General features: G+C 35.8%; 1 protein-coding gene across 1 annotated transcript; it reads right to left on the bottom strand.

Annotated features, from left to right (window-relative positions):
* Positions 1–2047: 2047 nt before the first annotated feature.
* On the bottom strand, positions 2048–20480 carry LOC142342857 (serine/threonine-protein kinase Nek6-like). The gene is made up of 6 exons (XM_075394488.1): positions 19312–20480; positions 12590–12683; positions 12015–12297; positions 10407–10609; positions 10057–10242; positions 2048–2837 (listed from the first exon to the last, which is right to left on the bottom strand). The coding sequence occupies exons 1-6, from the start codon at positions 19371–19373 to the stop codon at positions 2796–2798; spliced, it is 870 nt and encodes a 289-aa protein (XP_075250603.1). The 5' UTR covers positions 19374–20480; the 3' UTR covers positions 2048–2795.
* Between the last annotated feature and the right edge of the window lie 298 nt (positions 20481–20778).

The raw sequence follows: 20778 nt of genomic DNA, 5'->3' as shown, positions 1-20778 counted from the left end.
CATTAGGACCTGACCTTATTCATTTTTTAGAGCGGCTAAAAAGAACAACAAAGAACAAACAAAATTTCAATTGAAACCTGCCAGAAAACGCTGTCAAAACCGTCAAGCCAAATTTTGGCACTCAAAATATATTTGATTGCGCCTTCTTCAAACAGCTATAATGTAGTACGTGGCCATTCATTAGTAAGACTAGGTAACAAGTAGACAAAAAAGCGAAGTGCTAAAGTATGTAATACTTTTAATTTTTTTTTCGAAACAAAATTACATTCAATGTCATGAAAGGCATTAATTACAAAAAGAGCTATTTAAATATCGTCGTTTTTTCATGAAAAGGAAACCCTCGAGACCTGTAATTATCCAGAATATTTCTTGTATCTACAAAAAGAACGTCAAATATGACAAAAATCAAATTAATTTAATTTTTTTTTGTGAAAAAGCGGTGTCGAAGCCAGTAAGGTCATAACAAAATCTTTAAAAAAAAGATTTTGGGACACCAATCCCTTTTATTCCCTTGACACCCATAATGTCATATTTGACCTGTAATCAACTAACGAGATTAGGTAACAAAAAGAAACATAAAAAGAACAAAATTGCGAAGTTAAAAAAGTTTTTTTTTTTTAATTTTGGAAAACGATGGGTTTGAAAGTCATAAAAGCCATCAGCTATCTGCTAATATCAGAATATCGGTTTTTCTATTCTTCCATGAAAAGCCAATGAAAGCTATCACTATACAGGAAATTTCATACGACCGAAACGACAAAGTATAAATGACAGTTAAGACAAAATTAAAAAATTCAATTGATTTCTTCAAGAAAGAGGCGTCGAGGCCATTAAAACGATGATTTATATCTTTCAGGATTTTAATATGTTCAATTGTGCTTTAATTTGAATGCTAATAAGGTGACATGAGAACTGTCAATAATGTGATAATGTGACAAAATTAGAAAACGTGAAAAACTGGCAAATATCAAAACAAACAAAAATCTAAAATCTTGTAGTATCAAAGCCAGAAAACAATAATTTCAGGCTTAAAACTGCAACCGAGAAAAAATGTTAACTCAGTAGAAAGAAGAAGCAGTCTTTTTTTGCTGACACTAAGCTGGAAGTTGAACAAATCAAGAAAAAAATAGAGGAAAAGTTAATTAAGCCATTATTTATTGAAAAGTCAATTATTTTTAAAAAAGAAACGACCATAAACTTTCAATTAAAAAACTAAATGCATTAGCCTGGAGCTGTTTAGCAAGCGAATTGGTTGGACCTATCACTCCTGAGCTTTGATTTGATATGTTCTGTTCTTTATTATTAAAAAAAAAGTCTTTTTTTTTAAAAAAGAAGACCGACTGATTACAACCCGATTTTTTTTGGATTGTAACAGTCCAAGAATGGCCCAAAACTACCCCTGTTAATACTTATTGTCCGTTAAGAACAATTGATTCTTCGAATGTTGTAGATATAGATAATTTCTGAGTTGAAACTCAAAATAAATTTTGCATTTTTGATAATCAACGAGTAAAGTTAGCAAAAAACGGCAAAGTTTTAACTACAAGGCACTCTCTGCGGACTCTGAAGTAGAAATAGCCCCCCTCTGAGTCTACAAAGATTGTATGAGTGTTGTTTGGGGGTGTACTGTAGGCAAATTTAATCAAAGTGGACTAAAGTAGCTTATTTCGTGCTGTTGTTGATGAAAAAGGCTAAATTTTGAAATGTTTATCCAGATTTTTTGACCAAAAAATTAAATCAAAACAATCAAAAATGCTTGTTCGTCTTCAAAAATAAAATCAACGACACTATTCTTAAAAATTATAACAAATTTTAGCAAAATTGACGAAAATTTAGGCAAAAATTCCGGAAAATGTGAATAAAAACAATGTGAATTCACTCTTCTTTTCTCAGAAGTTTAAGCCTCGATAACTCCCTGTAGAAAACGAAAATTAAAGAAATCTTTTTAATTCCATATTCTACGCTGGACGAGCTTTCTAATGATACCAGTCTCAACTCTCTACGATGAATATATCGAGCGGCGAAAATTCACGGAACAAAAAAAAAACCCAGTTGAGTATATAGTTCCTCCCCCCTCAAGAGGGTGGGAACAAAAACTTGGGGTGAAATGATAGAGGGGAAAACTAATCGGGTTTAAAAGAGAGGTGGTGGAAAAGGGTGACAGCAAAACAAAACCGGATTACGGGAGATGAAAATTCACAAATAGACCAAGCTCAAAGTTATGATTACAGTTAATAAATTTGCGGCTGGTTAATTAATTGCAGTTAACTCATTATTTTTAGTTCAGACTTCAAAATTGTTAAGCGATATTTTGATACAGAGATAGAGTAGCATAGAGGGTGTCCGAGAAAAAGTGTTCATTTAATTAAATACATAGCACTGATTCATTTTTTACTTATTTATATTAGCCTGTTGAGATCATCTCTAACTAAGTTAAGTTGTTCCGACGACAAGCGGCTGGTATTTTGGCATGCAATTTGTGTAGCACTTGGATATAAGCAGTTTCAAGTTTATCTCTAAGCATCAGATTTTCTGCAGCCGTTAAGCTAATGCAAAACTAATATCCAAAAATTGGTAAGCTAAGCCATTAATATGAGTGAATAGAATGTTCATCTAACTTTGTACGGTTATCAAAATCATTGAAGCCTATCAACCTTCAGCCATACCCAATCGAGTACGAAGTTTGATTCTGTATTTGACGGTTATTTCGAGTTTTGTGGTAATTTGAGATCCAGTAAGGTCACAGCATGCATGCAGCTACCAATCACTGTCGAGCTTCCTTTGTTATACACCAATCAGTGAGCACTCTGGCATCTCTGGTGCTGCTCCAGTGCAACCTAGAAATAAAGCAGCTCGTAAAGGAACCATGTAGTGGGGGATCTTATTTCCACCCCACGCGCTAATTAATTTCATCGGTGTCTCTTTGAATTTGGTCTATCGCGAGAATTGATCTAAGATATTTCAAAAGTATCGCTACTTTGCACCAATTTGGTAGGTGAATAATCCGGTACTTTGAGCAATTTCGTGCATTTGGAGCATTTTTCCCAAAAAAATTATCGCGTTTGGCTTCAGTTTATGAAAGTTGTTAATCTTATGTTATTGAACATATTTTGAAAAGATCAAGAAAGGTGGCTGACGAATTACCCGCATGACTTGGAAATTGCGGTGAAATGAAAATGAAATGCTACATTGGGAGACTTGGAAATGCAATGCTACGCTGCAAGCCTTTTTGAGAAAAGGTCGGACTCTTAAGGCAGGGATAAGGTCCGTAAGCTCTCGGTGGGTCCCCATGGTTAACTACTAGCTCAGTTAGCAGAAGTAAGCAAAGCTGACAGTCAGGAGTGACCCTGGAACAGGGCTCTGTGGACTCAAAACCCCTTGGTCTCAAAACAATCAAGTTCTGAATTCCTTGCCAGTCTGATTCACATCAGCGCAGGGAACAGCCGGAGATTCGGTGTTGAGCAAGAGCATCGAATAGCGTCCGTGAAGGAAGGGAGCAGCGTGGTTGTCAAAGGGACCCTGTTAAAAATGCTATTGCAGTCATGTCTGACTGTCGAAATCTCGTTAAGGCTGTCAAAAATCTGGAAAGTTGGCTGGACTTGAAATAAAGTCTCTTGTGAACTCCAATCCCATCAACCCGGAAGCTGTGTCATTGCGTAACGGAAACATTGTCAGTAAGGTTGTTGAGTGATGGAACTAGGGATGATTGCTACACTGTATGGCTGAAAGATGGTTAGTAGTGGAGTGGAAAGGAAAATGGTGGGTTGCCTTTTTTCCGAAGGGAAGTCCATTTAGGAAATTTACTGTGTAAGGTTCCGACAAAATAAATGCAGTAATATTCACAGAAGTAATCACGGGGTATAAATAATCACACAGTCAACTGTGATCGCAGAGCTAAAATGATAAATACGGCTTTACAAAATGTTTGGCCGAAACAACACTTCATCTGCTTGTCCCGAAAGATGGTTGGGAGAGAATTGAGGCTCTTACACAACCCCTCAAAGAGCTGGAACCCAGATGGTCTTCCCGACGATGCTCTGGTTTACCTGGCTGGGATTTCATTCCTCTAAAGGTCAGCAGACTGAAATACGTGAGACTGCGGTCAAAGGGGAGGTGCACGCACATGACAAATACGATCATTGCAGTAAGAAAATGTAGACATTAATTGTCTTGTCCACTACTAGAATCATAAGATGTTTTTGCTTCTTCATCGTCACCTAATACATTTCGCTTCATTAAATTGAACAGTTTTTGTATTCTTGAGCCTCTTAACGTTTACCGAAAAAAGTCCCATATTTTGCCGAAATGTTTTCTTGAGGAGCCACAAAGCTGCGGAAACAGTGAATCCGACAAATCTGAAAGTTGGACAAAACAGTTGATTTTTTGTAATCCTGGTTCTTAGAGGAGCGGCAATTAAAGATTAAAACTGAACAAACTTTGGTTTTGCGAGAAAATTTATTTGTGAGAAAAAAGAGTTAACTTTTGTGGAGAGTCGCAACACTATCAAAGTAAATTTCAAGCAAGCGTAGCCGATGGCAGCTATAATTATTTGAACGGCTTATCAAGTATTGTATCAGTGCTTCAACAGACGCCAACTACCGCTCTTAGAGCCGCAGACTCTCTTTATCCAACTCCCTCTGCTGTATCATACTCCGTTTGATAGCAATTAAAAACGAACATTGAATTTAAAACTACAGTCGGAAATATTATTGTTAAAAAAATTAAAGTCATGATTTGACAATCAATAATTGTGCATAGAAGACTGTGGTTGAATTAATAAAAGTTTTTCAAATTAGTTCCAAACTGCCCAGTGCACAGGTCAGTATCTTGACCATCTCCCACAGAATTTTTTTAACAAACCGCTTTCAGTTATTTGCCTATTGCACGCCAACATCTATTAGATTCTAACCTCTGCGCAACAAGCTTACATCGTACTATTTCTATGGGGAAAAACAAGTTGCTGTCTTTCATCCTCGCTGATTGGAAATTAAAATAGGGGGAAGGCTTAGTTCAGTAATGACCATTTAATTCATTGAAAATGCTTAATGAGACTACTAAGTTTTGGCGTTCTTCGATCTTCATTTTGGCAGAAAACTGACTCCTCCAACTTGAGGAGCAGTTGTTTAAATTTGACCAGACAGTGACCTAGTTCATGCAATGATTCAGAAATAGATATCACAAACGTTTTTCGCAATTAAATTTTAATCGTTGAGTGCTTCCACTTGATAACCTACAAAATACTTTCCCTAACAATACGCTCACCAATTTTTCCGATTCGACCACTAGAGTCAACTTATCGAAATACTATGCCCAGACATGCACGTGACATGCTCGCGTTTTAATTCAAGTCATTAGTTTATTATATTTTATCTGTTGTGCCAACATTGTATCGAACAGTTGGCAAAAGAATAACTGCGATAGCTTTATAGCCTCGCAGTACTATAACAATTGCTGAGTGTAGTACTGAAATTGAGCAAAAATTAGCTTTCTGACATGAAGCCCAAAAACATTAAGTTAAAGTCAACGCATTTCTGGACATAAAAGAGTTCAAGATCCAGCCATTCGCGTGAGATGGTTTGTATTGTCTTTTAGCTTGTCAATTCAAGTATGCGAAAAGTAATTGGAAAGTGAGGTAACTCCTTCATATTAAAAACATATTAAAGCCGGACGAATTGCTCTCTGAATTGACCGACTGGCGAGGCTAGAGTAACTTTGAGACAAAACTTCTGACCAGGGAGTGGTTGGAATCGGCAACCTCTCCGTTAAGCGTCGGCGAAATTCACTACTACGCTACATTATTTTCGCTCACAATCGGTTTTATTTTAGCAACAGACTTAATTTCTTAACCCGCGCAATTCAAATCACTCAAATAAATTGAAAAGTCAAGCGTGGAAAAGTCACTCGAGAAATGCAATTCAAAGAATGTTCTATAAGAAAACGGTCGACCAAAAATGTTGCATAAAAAAGACACATGTTTACAATAAACAATTGCTTCAAACTTCCTTCGAGAGCAATTAAAAAACATGAATTGACTAACGTTTGACGAACTCCTCTCGAACAACTGGCGGAGGCAATCAATTTATAAGTGTCATAAGTTAGAGAAACTTTTATGATGCAAAAGCTTCTAGCTGAGGAGGGCTGCGCACCCACGACCTCCAGGACAAAAAAACCTCGGCACTACAAAGTACAACTAAGGCACCCTAAATAACCACTAAGCTACATGGGCTTTCAACCTTCTACTCTCAATATCGGTTTTATTGTGGCAACAGCCCGCAGATTGGATTGTGATTTTACAGGTTTGGTGTAGACTATAGGAATGCTAACGAGATTTGATAGAAATTTAATCAAATAAACTTTTATTAAATTTGATATTAAATTTGCGTGGTCTAAGGCTTTCAGATTGCCCAAATATCAAGAAATGAGTAAAAAAAAAGACTCGATTAAAAATTGATCAATTCAAAAAGTGTGTTAAGTAGCAACAGGACCCAAACAATGCTCCATCAACTAAAAGAATTTTGCCTGGGAGCCTAAAGCTGTCTCAAACATACCCGGAAGATTGCCGGAAAATAGCCGCCGTTGATTCCAGTATGCATGATTGGGATTGAAAGAATAGAAGATATTGAAAAAAAAAGATTTTTGTACAAAAACATTTTTTTAAGTCCGATTTATTTTGATGGAATTTCGTAGTTGAACATACTTCTGTTTCTTAGAGAGAGGCCACAGGGGCTACTATCAATACCAATAAGCATAAGAGATGGTAACTAAGACTTATAGGAACGACGTTCAAATAGCGGGCATCTGAAATTGGGCTTTATGGGTTTATCCCGTTTCTATTTCTTGACTTCAATTTTTTATACTGACTCTGTTCAATTTGAATTGCTTTGCTAAGCAACTGATGTTCAAATTCACTTCTAGCAGAATGAGAGAAGAGAGAAACTAGCCTAGAGAAGTCAAAAAGATATCACGCAAAATGTTGAAAAAGCGGCAAAATGAGGTAAAGCGAAACATTTTTTTATTCGACGAAGTAAAAAAACATAGCAGGACAAGTCCTGAAATACAATCCAAAGAATTGAATAAAAAAATTAAAAGTACTCTACCTGAGCAGCAGATTAACCGAACAATGCCAGCCAAACACAAAATCATCAAAAAAATTGAGAAACTAAAATAATCAAACAAACTAAACAAAAATATACTCATTGCTAAAACTCTTAAGCGTTTACCCCTAAGGCAAAATTTGATCCCTTTAAATATACCTATTTCAAAAATATGTTTCAAAACCAGTTTTTGTTTCTGGGATCGGTCCAATATTATATCTGCAAGACCCGAAATTCATTGGCCCTTGAAGATCGATTAACATGACACTGACCAAAAAATTTTTTAAAAAAATGAAATGAATTGCAAATTTTAATGAAATGGTGCTAAAAATCGTGATATTAATATCTTCGGAATCATTTCTGTGTCTCTAGAGGCTATTCACTAACCCAATTCCAAGCCTTAAAAAATTCATTGGCTCAAAGATCGATAGGCAATAGTTTTTAGAAATTTCAAAAAATAGAAATTCGTTATATTAAAATGTTGAAAGCCATTCAATTGCCACGAGCAAGTAATTATATCAAACCCTGGATGAGGTTACCTGTTTACTGATACAAGAAAAATGAACTAAAGACAAATGTTTTGAAAAAACTGGAAAAAATAGCAAATTTTATCAAAAAAATTCTAGTATTCGAAGGGTTAAATTTTTGAGAAACAAATCCATTGAAACTAACAACAATACACTAACTTTTTTATCGGACCTTGGAATAGGTTTTCTGGCACTTGAGAATGGTCAAATATCAAAAATTGACAATAAGTTTTGGAAACCTTAAAAAAATTGCAGATTTTATCAATAAAAATGTTAAAGTTCGAGACATTAAAATGTTAAAACCAATCGATTGTTAGAAACAATCCATAGAAACTAAACAGTACCCTATTGTCAAACCTTAAAGGAGATTTCCCGGCCCCTGAAGCTGGAAAAACTCAAAATGACAAAAATTTTCAAAAAAACTTGAAAAAAAAATGCAAAAATTAGTATCATTTTGCGTGTTTGTGTTTGTAGCACCAAAACATATAGCTTATAAAATGGTCATAACGCGTAATTTTGTCTCGCAAAAGGCCTTAATCAAATTTTAAAAACTTCAACCTAAGACTAATCAAGCAAAAAGTCAAAAAATTACAAAGAAAAACATGAAAAATTGCACCATTTTGAGCCCAAAAACTCATAAAAATCACCTTTCAACCTTGAATTAAGGCCATCCCAGCAGCTGCACCACTCTAAGCACTTGAAGGACTACTAAAACCCACTTTGTGCCTCTAATGAAATTCAATGCCAGCTGGGCTTTACCTGTTTATCCCGTTTTGAAATATCAAAGTCATTGAAAAAATGTTTGAACACATCTTAAAAAAAACATAGCAGGACAAGTCCTGAAATACAATCCAAGTAATTGAATGAAAGGCAGACGTAATGAATCGGACCAGCAGATCAATTGAACAATCCCAGCCAACAAGACAAAATCTCAAGAGTTGAGAAACTAAAAGAATCAAACAAACTAACTAAAAAAACGATCAATGCTAAAACCCTTGAAGCTTTTAACTTGAAGACCATATATGAATCATTTCAAAATACTCATTAACTCACGCAAAAACCTTGAAAGAGATGAATCTGCCACTAAAAGTAGATAAACTGGACAAATATGACAAATGTATCAAGAAACTGAGAAGAAAATTTAAAATTTCCAAAAATAGGGCTATAAAAAAGGTCAAAACATTTTTTTGACTCTAGAGTTTTGTTTTGTAAGACGTCTACAATATTTAAAAAGTTTCGTTGGCCAGTAAAGATAGTTAAACTCAGAGAATGACAAAAAAATTGAAAAATTTGAAAACAATCGAAAATTTTAAATTGCAAGCTTTATTTAAAAAATTCCCTACAATTGCAAATTTAAAAATTGGAAACTATTTTATTGCACCAGAAACTATGTAGTAACATACTAGCAAACCCTATGGGAGGTTTCCTGGCCACTGAATAAAAATTTCAATGTTTAAAGAAAAAAATTGCAACTTTATCAAAAAATTGGTAAAAGATATTAAAATGTTGAAGAAAATTACATGGCCAAAAAATATTTTCAGCAAACTGTTAGCAAACCCTAGATGAAGTTTCTTGCCCCCTGGGGCTGGAATTGAATAATGACAATGTCAGAAAATTTGGAAAAAAAAACAAGTTTGATTTAAAAAAATTGGTAAAATTCATGAAGTTAAAATGTTTAAAACCACTTCATTACCACTAGAAACTATGCAATAACCTATTATTAAACCCCAGAGGAGCTTTTTTAACATCAAAGTCTGAAACAACTCAAAAAATGACAAAAATTTTCAAACAATTTGAAAAAATTAGTATAAATTACCGTGTTTATGTTTGGAGTAGCAATAGATATAGCGCTTAAAGTGGCAGTAAAAGGCAATTACGTCTTGCAAAGGACCTTTATCAACTTTAATAAACCTCAATTTCAGACTGGTCTAACAAAAATTCAAAAAATGAAAAAGTGCTAAAAATTTCATTATTTTAGGCTCTAAAACTCCCAAAAATGACCTTTTAACCTTGAATTACGGCCTTCCCAGTAGCTTCACCACTATGAGTACTTGAGGGACTACTCTCAGACCTCTAATGAAACTTGATGCCCGCTGAGCTTTACCTGTTTATTCCGTTTTCCCGTTTTGAAAGCTCAAAGTCACGAAAACGGGTGTGAAAACATCTTACAAAAATAAAAAAGACAGCACCAATACAATCCAATTCTTGGATTGTAAAAACACACAGCGCCCCAATACAATTCAAATTCTTTGAATTGTAAAAAAAGGAGCGCTATAATAGCCGGCTGAGAAGATGAGGGCGGCTATTAAAAATTAACTATTTATACCTGCTTGTGTAAATGATTGCTGTCCAGGCAATAACCTTTGCTTTAGTATTCAGGACTAACATTTACTAGTTTTATAAGATCTTGATAACTGTAATATGTGTATTGTCACCTTAAGTATCTCGGAGATGTCTGGTCGTTGGTCTGGGTTAGGACAGATGCACTGATCAATGAGGCGTCTAAGGTGGATGGAATAGATGTCTGCTGGAATGGGTGGGTAGTCACAATTGGCTATCTTCTGACACAAAGAGTACAGGTTCATCTTGTCCCCGTAGAAGGGACTGTGCAACGCCGCCATCTAAAAAAGCGTTTCTTTTTAAAAACATAGCCGGCATATTGCCGGAAAATAGCCGCGATAGACGCTTATAACAGAATTAAAAGAATGACCTAGAGTTTACCCCCCAAACAGCGTGGAAATAGAATGGTATAAGGTTCAAGTACAAATTTGGGGCGAATACTAGCTTCATAGAGGAGACAGCCGAGTGACCAGATGTCACTCTTGAAGTTGTATCCAGTCTCGCTGATCCTCTCTGGACTCATGTAGTAGGGAGTGCCCACCAGACTGTGTGCAGCTGTCGTCTTAGAGCTGAAGTACCTCCCCAGTCCCAGATCTCCCAGCTTCACCACCCCTTGTGCTGTTATGAACACGTTTGCCGGCTTGATGTCTGTAATCAGATCAATCATTCAATGGACACAAAAACGTTCCCATTTATGGTCAGCCAAACGCTCGGTGATTTAGTCTTAACTTTGTATACACAATTGAGATTAAGACATTGGACATCAATTTCAACAAATCTGAGCCTTAAAATCACTTGCCTCAATTACTGCTCTGTTGCACAAGGAAAATGAAAATTTACAGATCTGTTTTGAGGATCTGAAATGAGATAAAAGTAATGCAATTATGATTAATCATTATCATCATCATCTGGTTTTATTTTAACACTTCTTCTGGTACTCAGAATAAGTTCGTAGCTGGTTGAAATAGCTGTACATCTGAATAATTCGTTCGTTGATATCGTTAACAGTAGGATAAAATAAAATATGGCCGGCTCTAAAATGAGCTCGGTATACTGATACATCACAAGTATCAAAATCCGCCGGCTCTAAGATGAGCTCGGAAAAATTGACGCAAAGACAGCAAGTGAGTAAAGGAAGACCGCCATCTCTCTGAAATGAGCTTTGGTAAATAGACGCTGAAAGAACAAGTGGTTTAAAACATAACGACTAAACGTCGGAAGAATTGCTCTCGAACGACTAGTGGGAGCTCTAAGGAATTGCAGCCTGCTATTAGTCCAACAGTGAAGCGCACTGCTGGACTAATAAGTTCAACAGTGCGCTTCAAATAACCACATTAGAGGTTAACATATACCAGTATTAATATTTAAAGTAAAAAAATGGCATCAGTTTCGGCGCACTTTTCATTTGACTTTTAATATTAAATTGCCATCAATTGAGTTCAGCTGCTTGAAATTGTGATTGAGAGAGAATTTTCGATCACGCGAAACGCAAAAAGTCAAGGGCGTAAAAGTCACTCGAACATTCAAAATTATCAAGCAAAAATTTTGCATAAAAAAGACACACACACGTTTACAATAATTGCTATGAACTTCGTTCAAGAGCAATTAAACAATTTTTTTTAAAAATACATCATAACGTAGTTAAAAATTCTTCGGAGACTAGTAGGAGTCCTTGGCCAGTTCTCGGACTCTGTTCGGAGAAGGGTGCAACCCGTTTGATGAGATATTAAGTAGCAATATGTACGTTTCACTTCATTTTTTAGTCTTCAACTGTCGAATTTAAAAAATTGGCTGACTCTACGCGACGCGATTGAGAGAAAAATCACTTATGGGTTACGTGAGCAACTGTTGCATTAACTGAGAACCACGGAGCGGTTCGAGATGTGAGTCAGGTTTTTGACTTGAGAAGAGTCATGTAACCTTGCTGAAAACAAATTTGCGGGTTTGAAATCTGGCACTATGTTTAAGAAAATCTGGAATTGTAGAATCTGGCACGCCAGAGATATGGCATTTGAAAAGTTACAAGTGGTGTTTCAAGTAAAAAAAGGCATACCTCTGTGCATGACTCGTTTCTCGTGCATGTGATTGAGCGCTTGACACAACTGCTCAAAATACTTCCAAATAGTCTTCTCAGGAATCAATCTTTTCTGCTTCTTGAAGTGCTTAATCATCCTCGAGAGATCCCCCGCGTCTGCCAGTTCCAGCACTATCAGGAGCTCGTTGTTGAGTACGAAGGACTCGATGTATCGAATGACGTTGGGGTGATCCAATTGTTTCAGAAGATTGATTTCTTTGATGCAGTCATTCCGTGCTTTTGCGTCTGTCATCTCGTAGATCTGCAATCACACACAAACAATGCGCATACTTTAACGATTCCACTGAATATTTAATATTTAATTAACAAAAAATCGTTGACAACAATATTAAGTACCAGTTATTTAACTAGAGAGAATTTGCTTTATTTCTCTACATTGAACTTCTTGTTTTCATCAGAATTTTTTGATCAAAATATTACTCTGTGTTTATTTTCACTTCTTCATGGTACGTAATGAGAGATAAAGTCAGTTATAACGAGATCAATCAAGCCGTAAACGGGTTAAACAAACTGAATAGAAAAAATTCTCTAACCTTGACTTTCTTGAGAGCTACAAAAGTGTCGGCGAGTTTGTCGTATGCCTTGTACACTTCGCTAAACTGCCCCTTGCCGATCTTCTTGTCCATTCTGTAATAGTAACAGTTTTATAGTTTTAAAGCTTTGCAATTGAGATAGCTGTAATTAACCATCACTGAACTACGTTTCTATTTTTAAGACAAAAAAGAATTTTGTTAATTTCCACTGCTTTTTAAAGTAAGACCAACTTGAACAAGGCAAGGGTCAAAGTCATTTCAAGTCTAAGAAGTCAAGGACGGCAAAAAATTTTTTTTCGTTTTTCCGAGATACGAATGCGTTTTCAGTTGACATGCTTTTAAATCTACCTTAGGGAACCAATGGAGTCATTTTTCTGGAAAAACGCTTTAAAACTAAGAAGATACAAGTTATAGCGTAAATGTGCGCCCAACTTTCAAAATTTCCTGATTCAACTTTTTTGTGGGTAAAAATACCGGTATTTTCTTTGATTTTTCAAACTTGTTCTGACTGAACCTTCCAATCAACAAAAAGCCAATAGAGAGCAAAAATTTGGAAGAAATTAGAAGCATTGCGCACAATCAGCAAAATATAGAAAAGAAAAATATTTTCTCAGAAATTATTCATGTTCATATTCTAGTCGCAAATCGGTACACTTTCAATCAAATTATTTTCAAATGAACTAGGGGACGTGCGGAAAATGCTTAGCGTAAGCGCAAACAGAAATGCATTAAGAAAAAAATTAAGTTATTCTCTAAATATTTTTACCTTTCTGTTTCATAACTCAAAAAAGTTATATGTTCCGATACTTAATCCGTTGAATTAAATCGTCTGATATAAACGCTCTAATTGCAAACAAATTAGTCTGTTCAAAAAACCACGGAAACCAGTAAAAAGATGAACAAACCATTTCAAATTTGATTGGTTTTTCCTCTTTCTCTGGAAGAATTGCAGTCTATAGTTTTCTTGTGCATTGGAACACTAAACCTTCAAGGGGACCCAACTCCAATACTTAGTTTATCAATGGTGCTTCATTTCCATTGAACTTAACGGTGATACAAACTTCTGTCAAAAATTTAACAGTAAATCTTTCGATGAATTAATAACATCAACTACAGCAATATGCACGAGAACTCTCGCCCCCACTAGTTGTGATTTAGTCTAATTGTTGTGATAAACTTATTAAATAGTTTCATATTGGCAATGATGATGACAAATGGACACCAAAACAGCCACAGCCAAGCGTATCAAACTATCCCTCCCCCTTTGAGCTATCTGGGAAGAACTCCGGTTGCAAAAGGGCCCAAGCGATGCTGTACGGAATTGAGTCCTGTAACAGAAAACCCGGACGACAAACTAGTAGCTATTATTCAAAATGCCATTAGAAATGCCATTCCCGACATCATGGCAGAAGTTCAATAAAAGGGTGGCAAAACTGGACCTGAAGAAGAAAAAGAATCTAGCAGAGGTGGACGACATGAATTATATAAGTGTGGTCGAGGACATCACCAGAACCCGATTGAACTTCTTGAACATTATGAAAACTGACAACCGCATAAAAAGTGCCTGGGTGCGTGAAGGCGTACTGCACTAAATTTGGAACAACGACGCTAGAGTTTACAAAATTTTTTGGGTTGTATGAAGGTGTATGAACTACCCCCTCTCTGACGTTCTTGCCTGTTTCAATGGTGTTTTTCCCCCAAACAATAACTCACAAGTCTGTTGAACCCCTCCACAAACCCCTACCGTCCCGTGATAAACCCTCTACATCTCAACCCACCCAGGTAATATCTGTTTTGCATTTAAACATCCGCTCAATCAGGAACAAACTGCTGGAATTGGAATCTTTCATATATGGACTTGAATCACTTCCCAAAGTCATATGCCTTACAGAGACACACTTAGATGATAATGACGATACTTCTAATTTTCTTTTGCCTGGATACTCGAAAATTGAAGTGAAAAATCGTAACAAGTACGGCGGAGGGGTGATGATTCAAGTCCATGAGAGTGCGACGATAAATAAAACCTTGCAAATTCCATTCGAGGAGGCAATATGTGTTGAAATCAACAGCCAATCGTGCACATTTAAAATCTTGATGATTTACAGTAAACCTAAAACTCACAAAAAACAGTTCATTGAGTTACTTGATGAATATCTGCAAGGTAATACTTCTGCCACAATGCCATTTATAATATGCGGGGATTTTAACATCGATACAAAATCTCAGAATTTGATTAGTAGTAACAATGTCGATATTATAAATGCAAACGGCTTCAGTCTGTTCGATAGTTCGGATCGTCCAACTAGAGAGACTGATCATTCATCAACCTGCTTAGGTCATTTCATCTATCAAAATATTGCTTCATTTAAATCAAATATCCCGTTCCATCAAAACATTGCAGATCATTATCCTATTCTAGCTAGTTGGTCGATCAACGACCTCGATCAGACTGACGCTCGGTGTAAATTTCGAAATAAAAAATTCATTCAAGATGAATCTCGGAGACAGCTCTTCCTGCATGAACTCCAAGAACACCTGAGTCTCAGGGAAGTTGAAATATTAAGGAGTCCTGATCCAAGAATTGCTTTTGAAATCTTTAACTCGAGTTTTTTAAGGTCTTTGATAAGTTTGCCCCCAATGCAAAATGAAAAGGAAATCAAATCAAATAACAAACCTAAATGGTTGACGAATTCCTTGAAAAATCTTAAAACCAAGCGTAACAAAGCTCATAGAGAATGGAAAAGTAACCCCAATAATCCCGATTATCTGGCGAATTTCAAAATTAAGCGTAAAAATTTCGAAAACGCATACAAAAAAATCTTACTATGCAGATAAGTTTAAGTCTTGCATTGGTGATTCAAGACGAACTTATCATTTCCTTAATGAAATCAGTGGCAGAAGTTCGCACTCAAAAAAGATTCCTATTCTATCCTCTTGTTATGAAGCGAACGAGTCACCCTCTCTTGGTGACGTGGCAGAAAAGTTCAATCACTATTTTGTCAATGTACCTAATAAAATTCGTCAGTCGATCAATAACGTGCCTCCTATTCCCATAGCTTGGCTCACAAAGCATCATCTGGTGATGATGGCTTAAGTAATATAATAATTAAATTATCAGCCCCTGTTACGGTTCGCTTCATGACACACATTATTAATTGGTCCTTCACTCATGGCTTCTTCCCCGAATCGCTCAAGAATGCGAATATACTTCCTCTCCACAAAGAAGACAGTAAGTTAGAAGAAAATAACTACCGCCCTATTTCACTTTTAAATGTATGGAGTAAAATTTTTGAACGTGCTATGTATATAAGGTTTTACAACTTTTTTGAGCAATTCGGGCTCCTCTCACCCTGTCAATTCGGCTTCCGAAACAAGCATAGTACCATCGATGCGTTAGTTGAGTTAACGGATAAAATAAGGGAAAACTGGAATGTTAAGAACATAAACTGCTTTTTTCGGATCTACGGAAGGCGTTTGATACACTTGATCACACAATTTTACTTTATAAATTAGAAAGATACGGGATAAGAGGTAATGTTTTGTATTGGTTGAAATCTTATCTCGGGAGCCGAATGCAAAGAGTAGAAGTCAATTGCATTTCCTCGCAATGGTTGAAAGTACAACATGGAGTACCACAAGGGTCTATACTAGGCGCCCTGCTTTTTCTTATCTGCATAAATGACCTACCAATTCATTGTAAACATGCTAAAGTCCTCCTTTTTGCAGATGATACAAATCTTACGTTTCTTAATAAGTCCTGCGAGGAAGTGCAAAGAGACACTTGATAATGTTAAACACTGGCTAGATGCTAATAAACTTTGTTTGAATATTTAAAAGACCGTTCAAAAGAATTTGAAGTCAAGCGAAAATAGGTTTGATATTGATAACAAGTACATTTCCATTGAGCCCGTATGTAAATGCCTCGGCATTGTAATTGACTTCTAATTTTCCTTTGTCTCTCATTTATCGGTGCTGAAATCTAGACTCTCTAAACAATGTGATATTAATTCAAAACTTAGGCATTATAACCCGCTTAACAAGCTTATTGATTATTATAAAACGAACATAAGTTCTATTATCCAATATGGCATTCTAGTCTATGGTTGCAGCAGCTATAGCAACCTGTTGACCATTTACAATTTACAAAAGAAAATACTTGAGCTCAATTATTTCAGAAAAAATCCGACAGTGCTAATGACATCTTTGTTAAAAATAATTTACTTAACATCTACCAGCTTCATAAATACTAGTTATTGAAGCTAGTTTTGAAGTCTTTGAGTGGATTACATCGTGAAATTTACCTTAATTCTTTGTTCTCGTTTTCGCCATCGAGACCTACGCGAAGTGCATCAAAAACATTACTAATGGAACCGTCTTGTAAGCGAATGATTGAAAAACGATCAGTTAAATTCAGAGCTTCGAAGCTCTTTAATACACTGAGTAAAGCCGATTTTCTTCCCTACAATATTATTGGATCCAATGAAAAAGTTGTAAAAAGTTTTTATCATAAATTTAAGGATACATACTTGGTTAATAACGATGATCTAGTGAAATACATCTTTGAATAATTTTTCTAGGAAATTCTAAAAAACGACCCCTTGGATAAATGCTATCAGACATCTACTTTAAGAATGGGATTTTTGTGAAAAAATGAGCTCTCAATTCCTTCTAGTTTCCGAGTTATCGCAATTTTTCAAAATTTTCCATAAAGTTTAATGAGCTTTGAGCTTTAATAAGGCTGCTGTTAATTTTTGACGAATGTAGCAAAAATATTTTTTAAGTTTTTTTTCCATTTCTTCATTCTTCTATGTTTTTGTTATCATAGGAACTTCTTTGTTGAAATAGTCCTACTGCCTATTTTACAGAGTCTCTAAGTGCAGGGCGTGTGGGTTTAAATACCTCGTTGCCTGTCCACTTTGATCATGTTTGAACCAGTCAATATTTATGTTTAATTTATGTACTTGCTGCTACTTATTTGGTACTTGATCAAAGAAATAAATTTTCTTTTCTTTCTTTCTCTCCCCACTAAAAATTCTGACAAAATTTTGGATCAATTTGTTAGTAAAAGTGAGCAGAGAGAAGTCGTAGGCAAACTTTATCAGACATTGGCAAACTTAGAGCAAACACAACCAGTCAATTTTCCGGAAAAAAAATCAAGCAACCAAATTGAAATTATTTTTTTCAAAGATTGGAACCAATATTTATTTAGGATTCGATGAATGCTTCAATGGGGCAATAATTGCTTTTTTTCTCCCGATAAGAAGTGCAAGAATTACTGAATGATTTTAAAAAATCATTAGAAATAAAGAACTTATACGCTAAGAGAGGGCAAAGAAACATTGTTTTCGTAACTTTACAGTAAAAAAAGCAATAAGATCTTTTGTCTACGGTTCAAGTGAAAAGCGAAGAGCAAAGGCCATTTTACGTACGGACGTTTAGAGAACTCTCAAACATCAGACTTCAATACAGTTGAACATTTAGACTCTGACCGTTATCGTCAGAACTCAAAATAATTCCGTTGCGCACCATATCTGCTTTGCTACTTTTTTTGTTGAGTGCATTTAACGTTGGCAGATTCTCGAAGTCCCGGTTATTCTGAAATAATTCTGTTTCCCTGTCTCCAGAACAAAATTTCCTAAGGACTGATACAAATTTGACAAGGTTCCAGAGCAACTGCGCCCAAAAGAGCACAGTGATCTATAATACTAGTTTTAAAATACAACAACTAACATGGTTGCTACAAAAAAATGATAACTGAAAAAAAATGCTTTAGAGAGAAAACGCAAAACTAAGCTGCCAAACTAAGCTGTAAAATGACGTTATATTTTTAATCGGCTGTAGTTTTCCATATTCGCTATTAGAGCTCCATTAAATCGTTTCTTTGATAATTCGTTGCTTTGAAAACTAAATGTCCCTTGTATAAAAGTTTGTTTTTGTTATCAATCATTTGTTAACTGCAATTAGGCGATAAATGTTCAACGCTATCGTTGGTCCCTTTTTACTAATAGGATTTACAAAGGAAATTTCAGATTGATAGCGACAATAATTTGCAAATACAACTGTTAAAAACATTCTTTTAAATGCGTTCCAACTGGGTATTTTCCGTCTTTTCAAGCCTATAAAATAATATCATGGGCCAGAAAATTTACGATTGTACAATTTTTCGATGCAAGCGTCCAAATTGCCACACAATGAAAAATCAATGAAGGGAACTTTCTTTTCCTTTTCCTCGCCTATCCATCAGAATGTTTACATCAGAGTGTAGCTGAGATTTTACACTGATAATGAAGCCTAAAATAAGCGGGTCTAACCATTAAATTTTATACATAGTTGTGTGTGTTAAAATATCAAATATGTGCTATCATAATCTACCTGGAGACAAACTAGTCAAAATATCGTTAGTTGCAGCTGCAAAATTTTGAAAAATGAAAATATTGAAAAAATAGCCTCCGCCATAAATGAAGAAACGATTCCAACTGTCCATCCACAGCATAGGCATCACACGTCAAGTTAAATAAGCAGTTTTCACTGAATATGAAAAACGCCAAACTTATTTCCCAATTTAGAACTGAATTTGCTGGCTTCTAGTCTGTCAAAAATAATGCAAAGGATAATTATTACCCGACAGCGTGAAGTTAAGCAGATTAACTACGAACTGTTGGGCTCTATAGTACATTAAAATAGAGTTCAAGACTTGCTGTCTATTTATGAGTACTAACTGGAAGCGATCACGATTCTCCTCCGAGGGAGGCTGTGTCAGTTCAGCGACTTCGTCCTCCATTGTATTCACACTGTCAGATAAGCTGCCCACTCAATCGGGTTAAAAAATTGTGACTGAAAGGAACGCGTGTAAGTTTTCCGGCCTCCTTGCAAGCAATAAACAAAGCAAATGCAACCAGTACCCTGCGGCTAACTAATTGCGGAATAAAGCGTCACAAAGTAATCTAGACTGATCTATATTATGCAGCCTGACCGGTAGCTATTTAGTCTCCGGGCAGATAATAATTCTTCCTCTGACAAACGCGGATAAATAATGGGAAGCTTGTTGGTATGGATTTTGCAACCTTCGAGCTGCAACGCAATTTGTAAAATGGATAGGAAGCAAGGTTAAATGTACAAAAAAATGCAAATGAAGGCACGAAACGCCACGAATTTTAGCGTGAGCTAACCAGAGATGGTAAAGATATTATTTATTTAATTCCAAATTTAACCAGCAAAATGAAAATGAGGGAAAATGCGCAACAAGGGTTTACATGTGGAATACAAAGTGAAAGCAAGAAGAAGTAGTTCAAATGAAAAATGAACCAGTGGCCGTAAGAGAGTACGATAAAGAGAGGGAGAGAAATAAGAAAGAGGTTGTGGTATGATAATCACTTGGTGGTGTGTGCTATAGATATGTATACTGGGAGGATATAAAACAGAGCTGTAAAAGTGAGGAGAAAGAAGGCTTTTAGTGCACTAGAGCTCTTTTACAGCAACTGCAAGGATCAAATAGGATAGAGTTGAAATAAGGTAGATAGATAGATAAGAAAGTGGAATATTTTTTGAATATATGTTTTAAGGCCTCGGAGTAAGGTAAGAAAAAGAAGGCGCCATTTGTTCAAAATTTAGTTTTATTGAACGCACTAAATCATTGGAAGATTGTTTGCAAATTCACAAGAGGGGGAAAAGCGACTGGAAACGTGGAAAAATGCAGGTGCAATTAAGTAGCTCCATTTCCACAAAAATCAAAACAAATAATTCACCGTTTGTTTACCAATTCCATAGAACGAGTGAAATAAAACACGTGAACACAACATTATGCAGTACACGCTACATTACATTGATTTTTCCATTGGCAATAAACAACAATCTGTCACCGATAAGAATCAAAATCAGCCACCATGTTCAATCTGAAATGAAAAAAAAACTCTGAAAAGGAAAGCAATTGTCAATACTAGATTGTCAAAGTTCATCTAGAGAGCTTTGTGCTCCATTTTAATTATTTATTTCCCTTGGGAAATCTAGGATATGCACTACAGATGTCATTGTTTTCCAGGCTAGCAGACATGCCCCGTCAAAGAGGGGCGCCTTCAAAAGAATTGTTAATGGATTTTCATAGTGCAACTGTGGAAAACGTGCACACGAAAGGCGTTCAGCAAAGTTTTCCCAGAAAGTGCAAGTTTAGCCGCTTTCCTTTTCAGTCT

This window comes from Convolutriloba macropyga, chromosome 7 (assembly GCF_964194025.1).
Source record: "Convolutriloba macropyga chromosome 7, txConMacr16.3, whole genome shotgun sequence".
Classification (NCBI taxonomy): domain Eukaryota; kingdom Metazoa; phylum Xenacoelomorpha; order Acoela; family Convolutidae; genus Convolutriloba; species Convolutriloba macropyga.
Note: the sequence above shows the minus strand (reverse complement) of the source record. Positions and strands in the feature narration are given on the sequence as shown.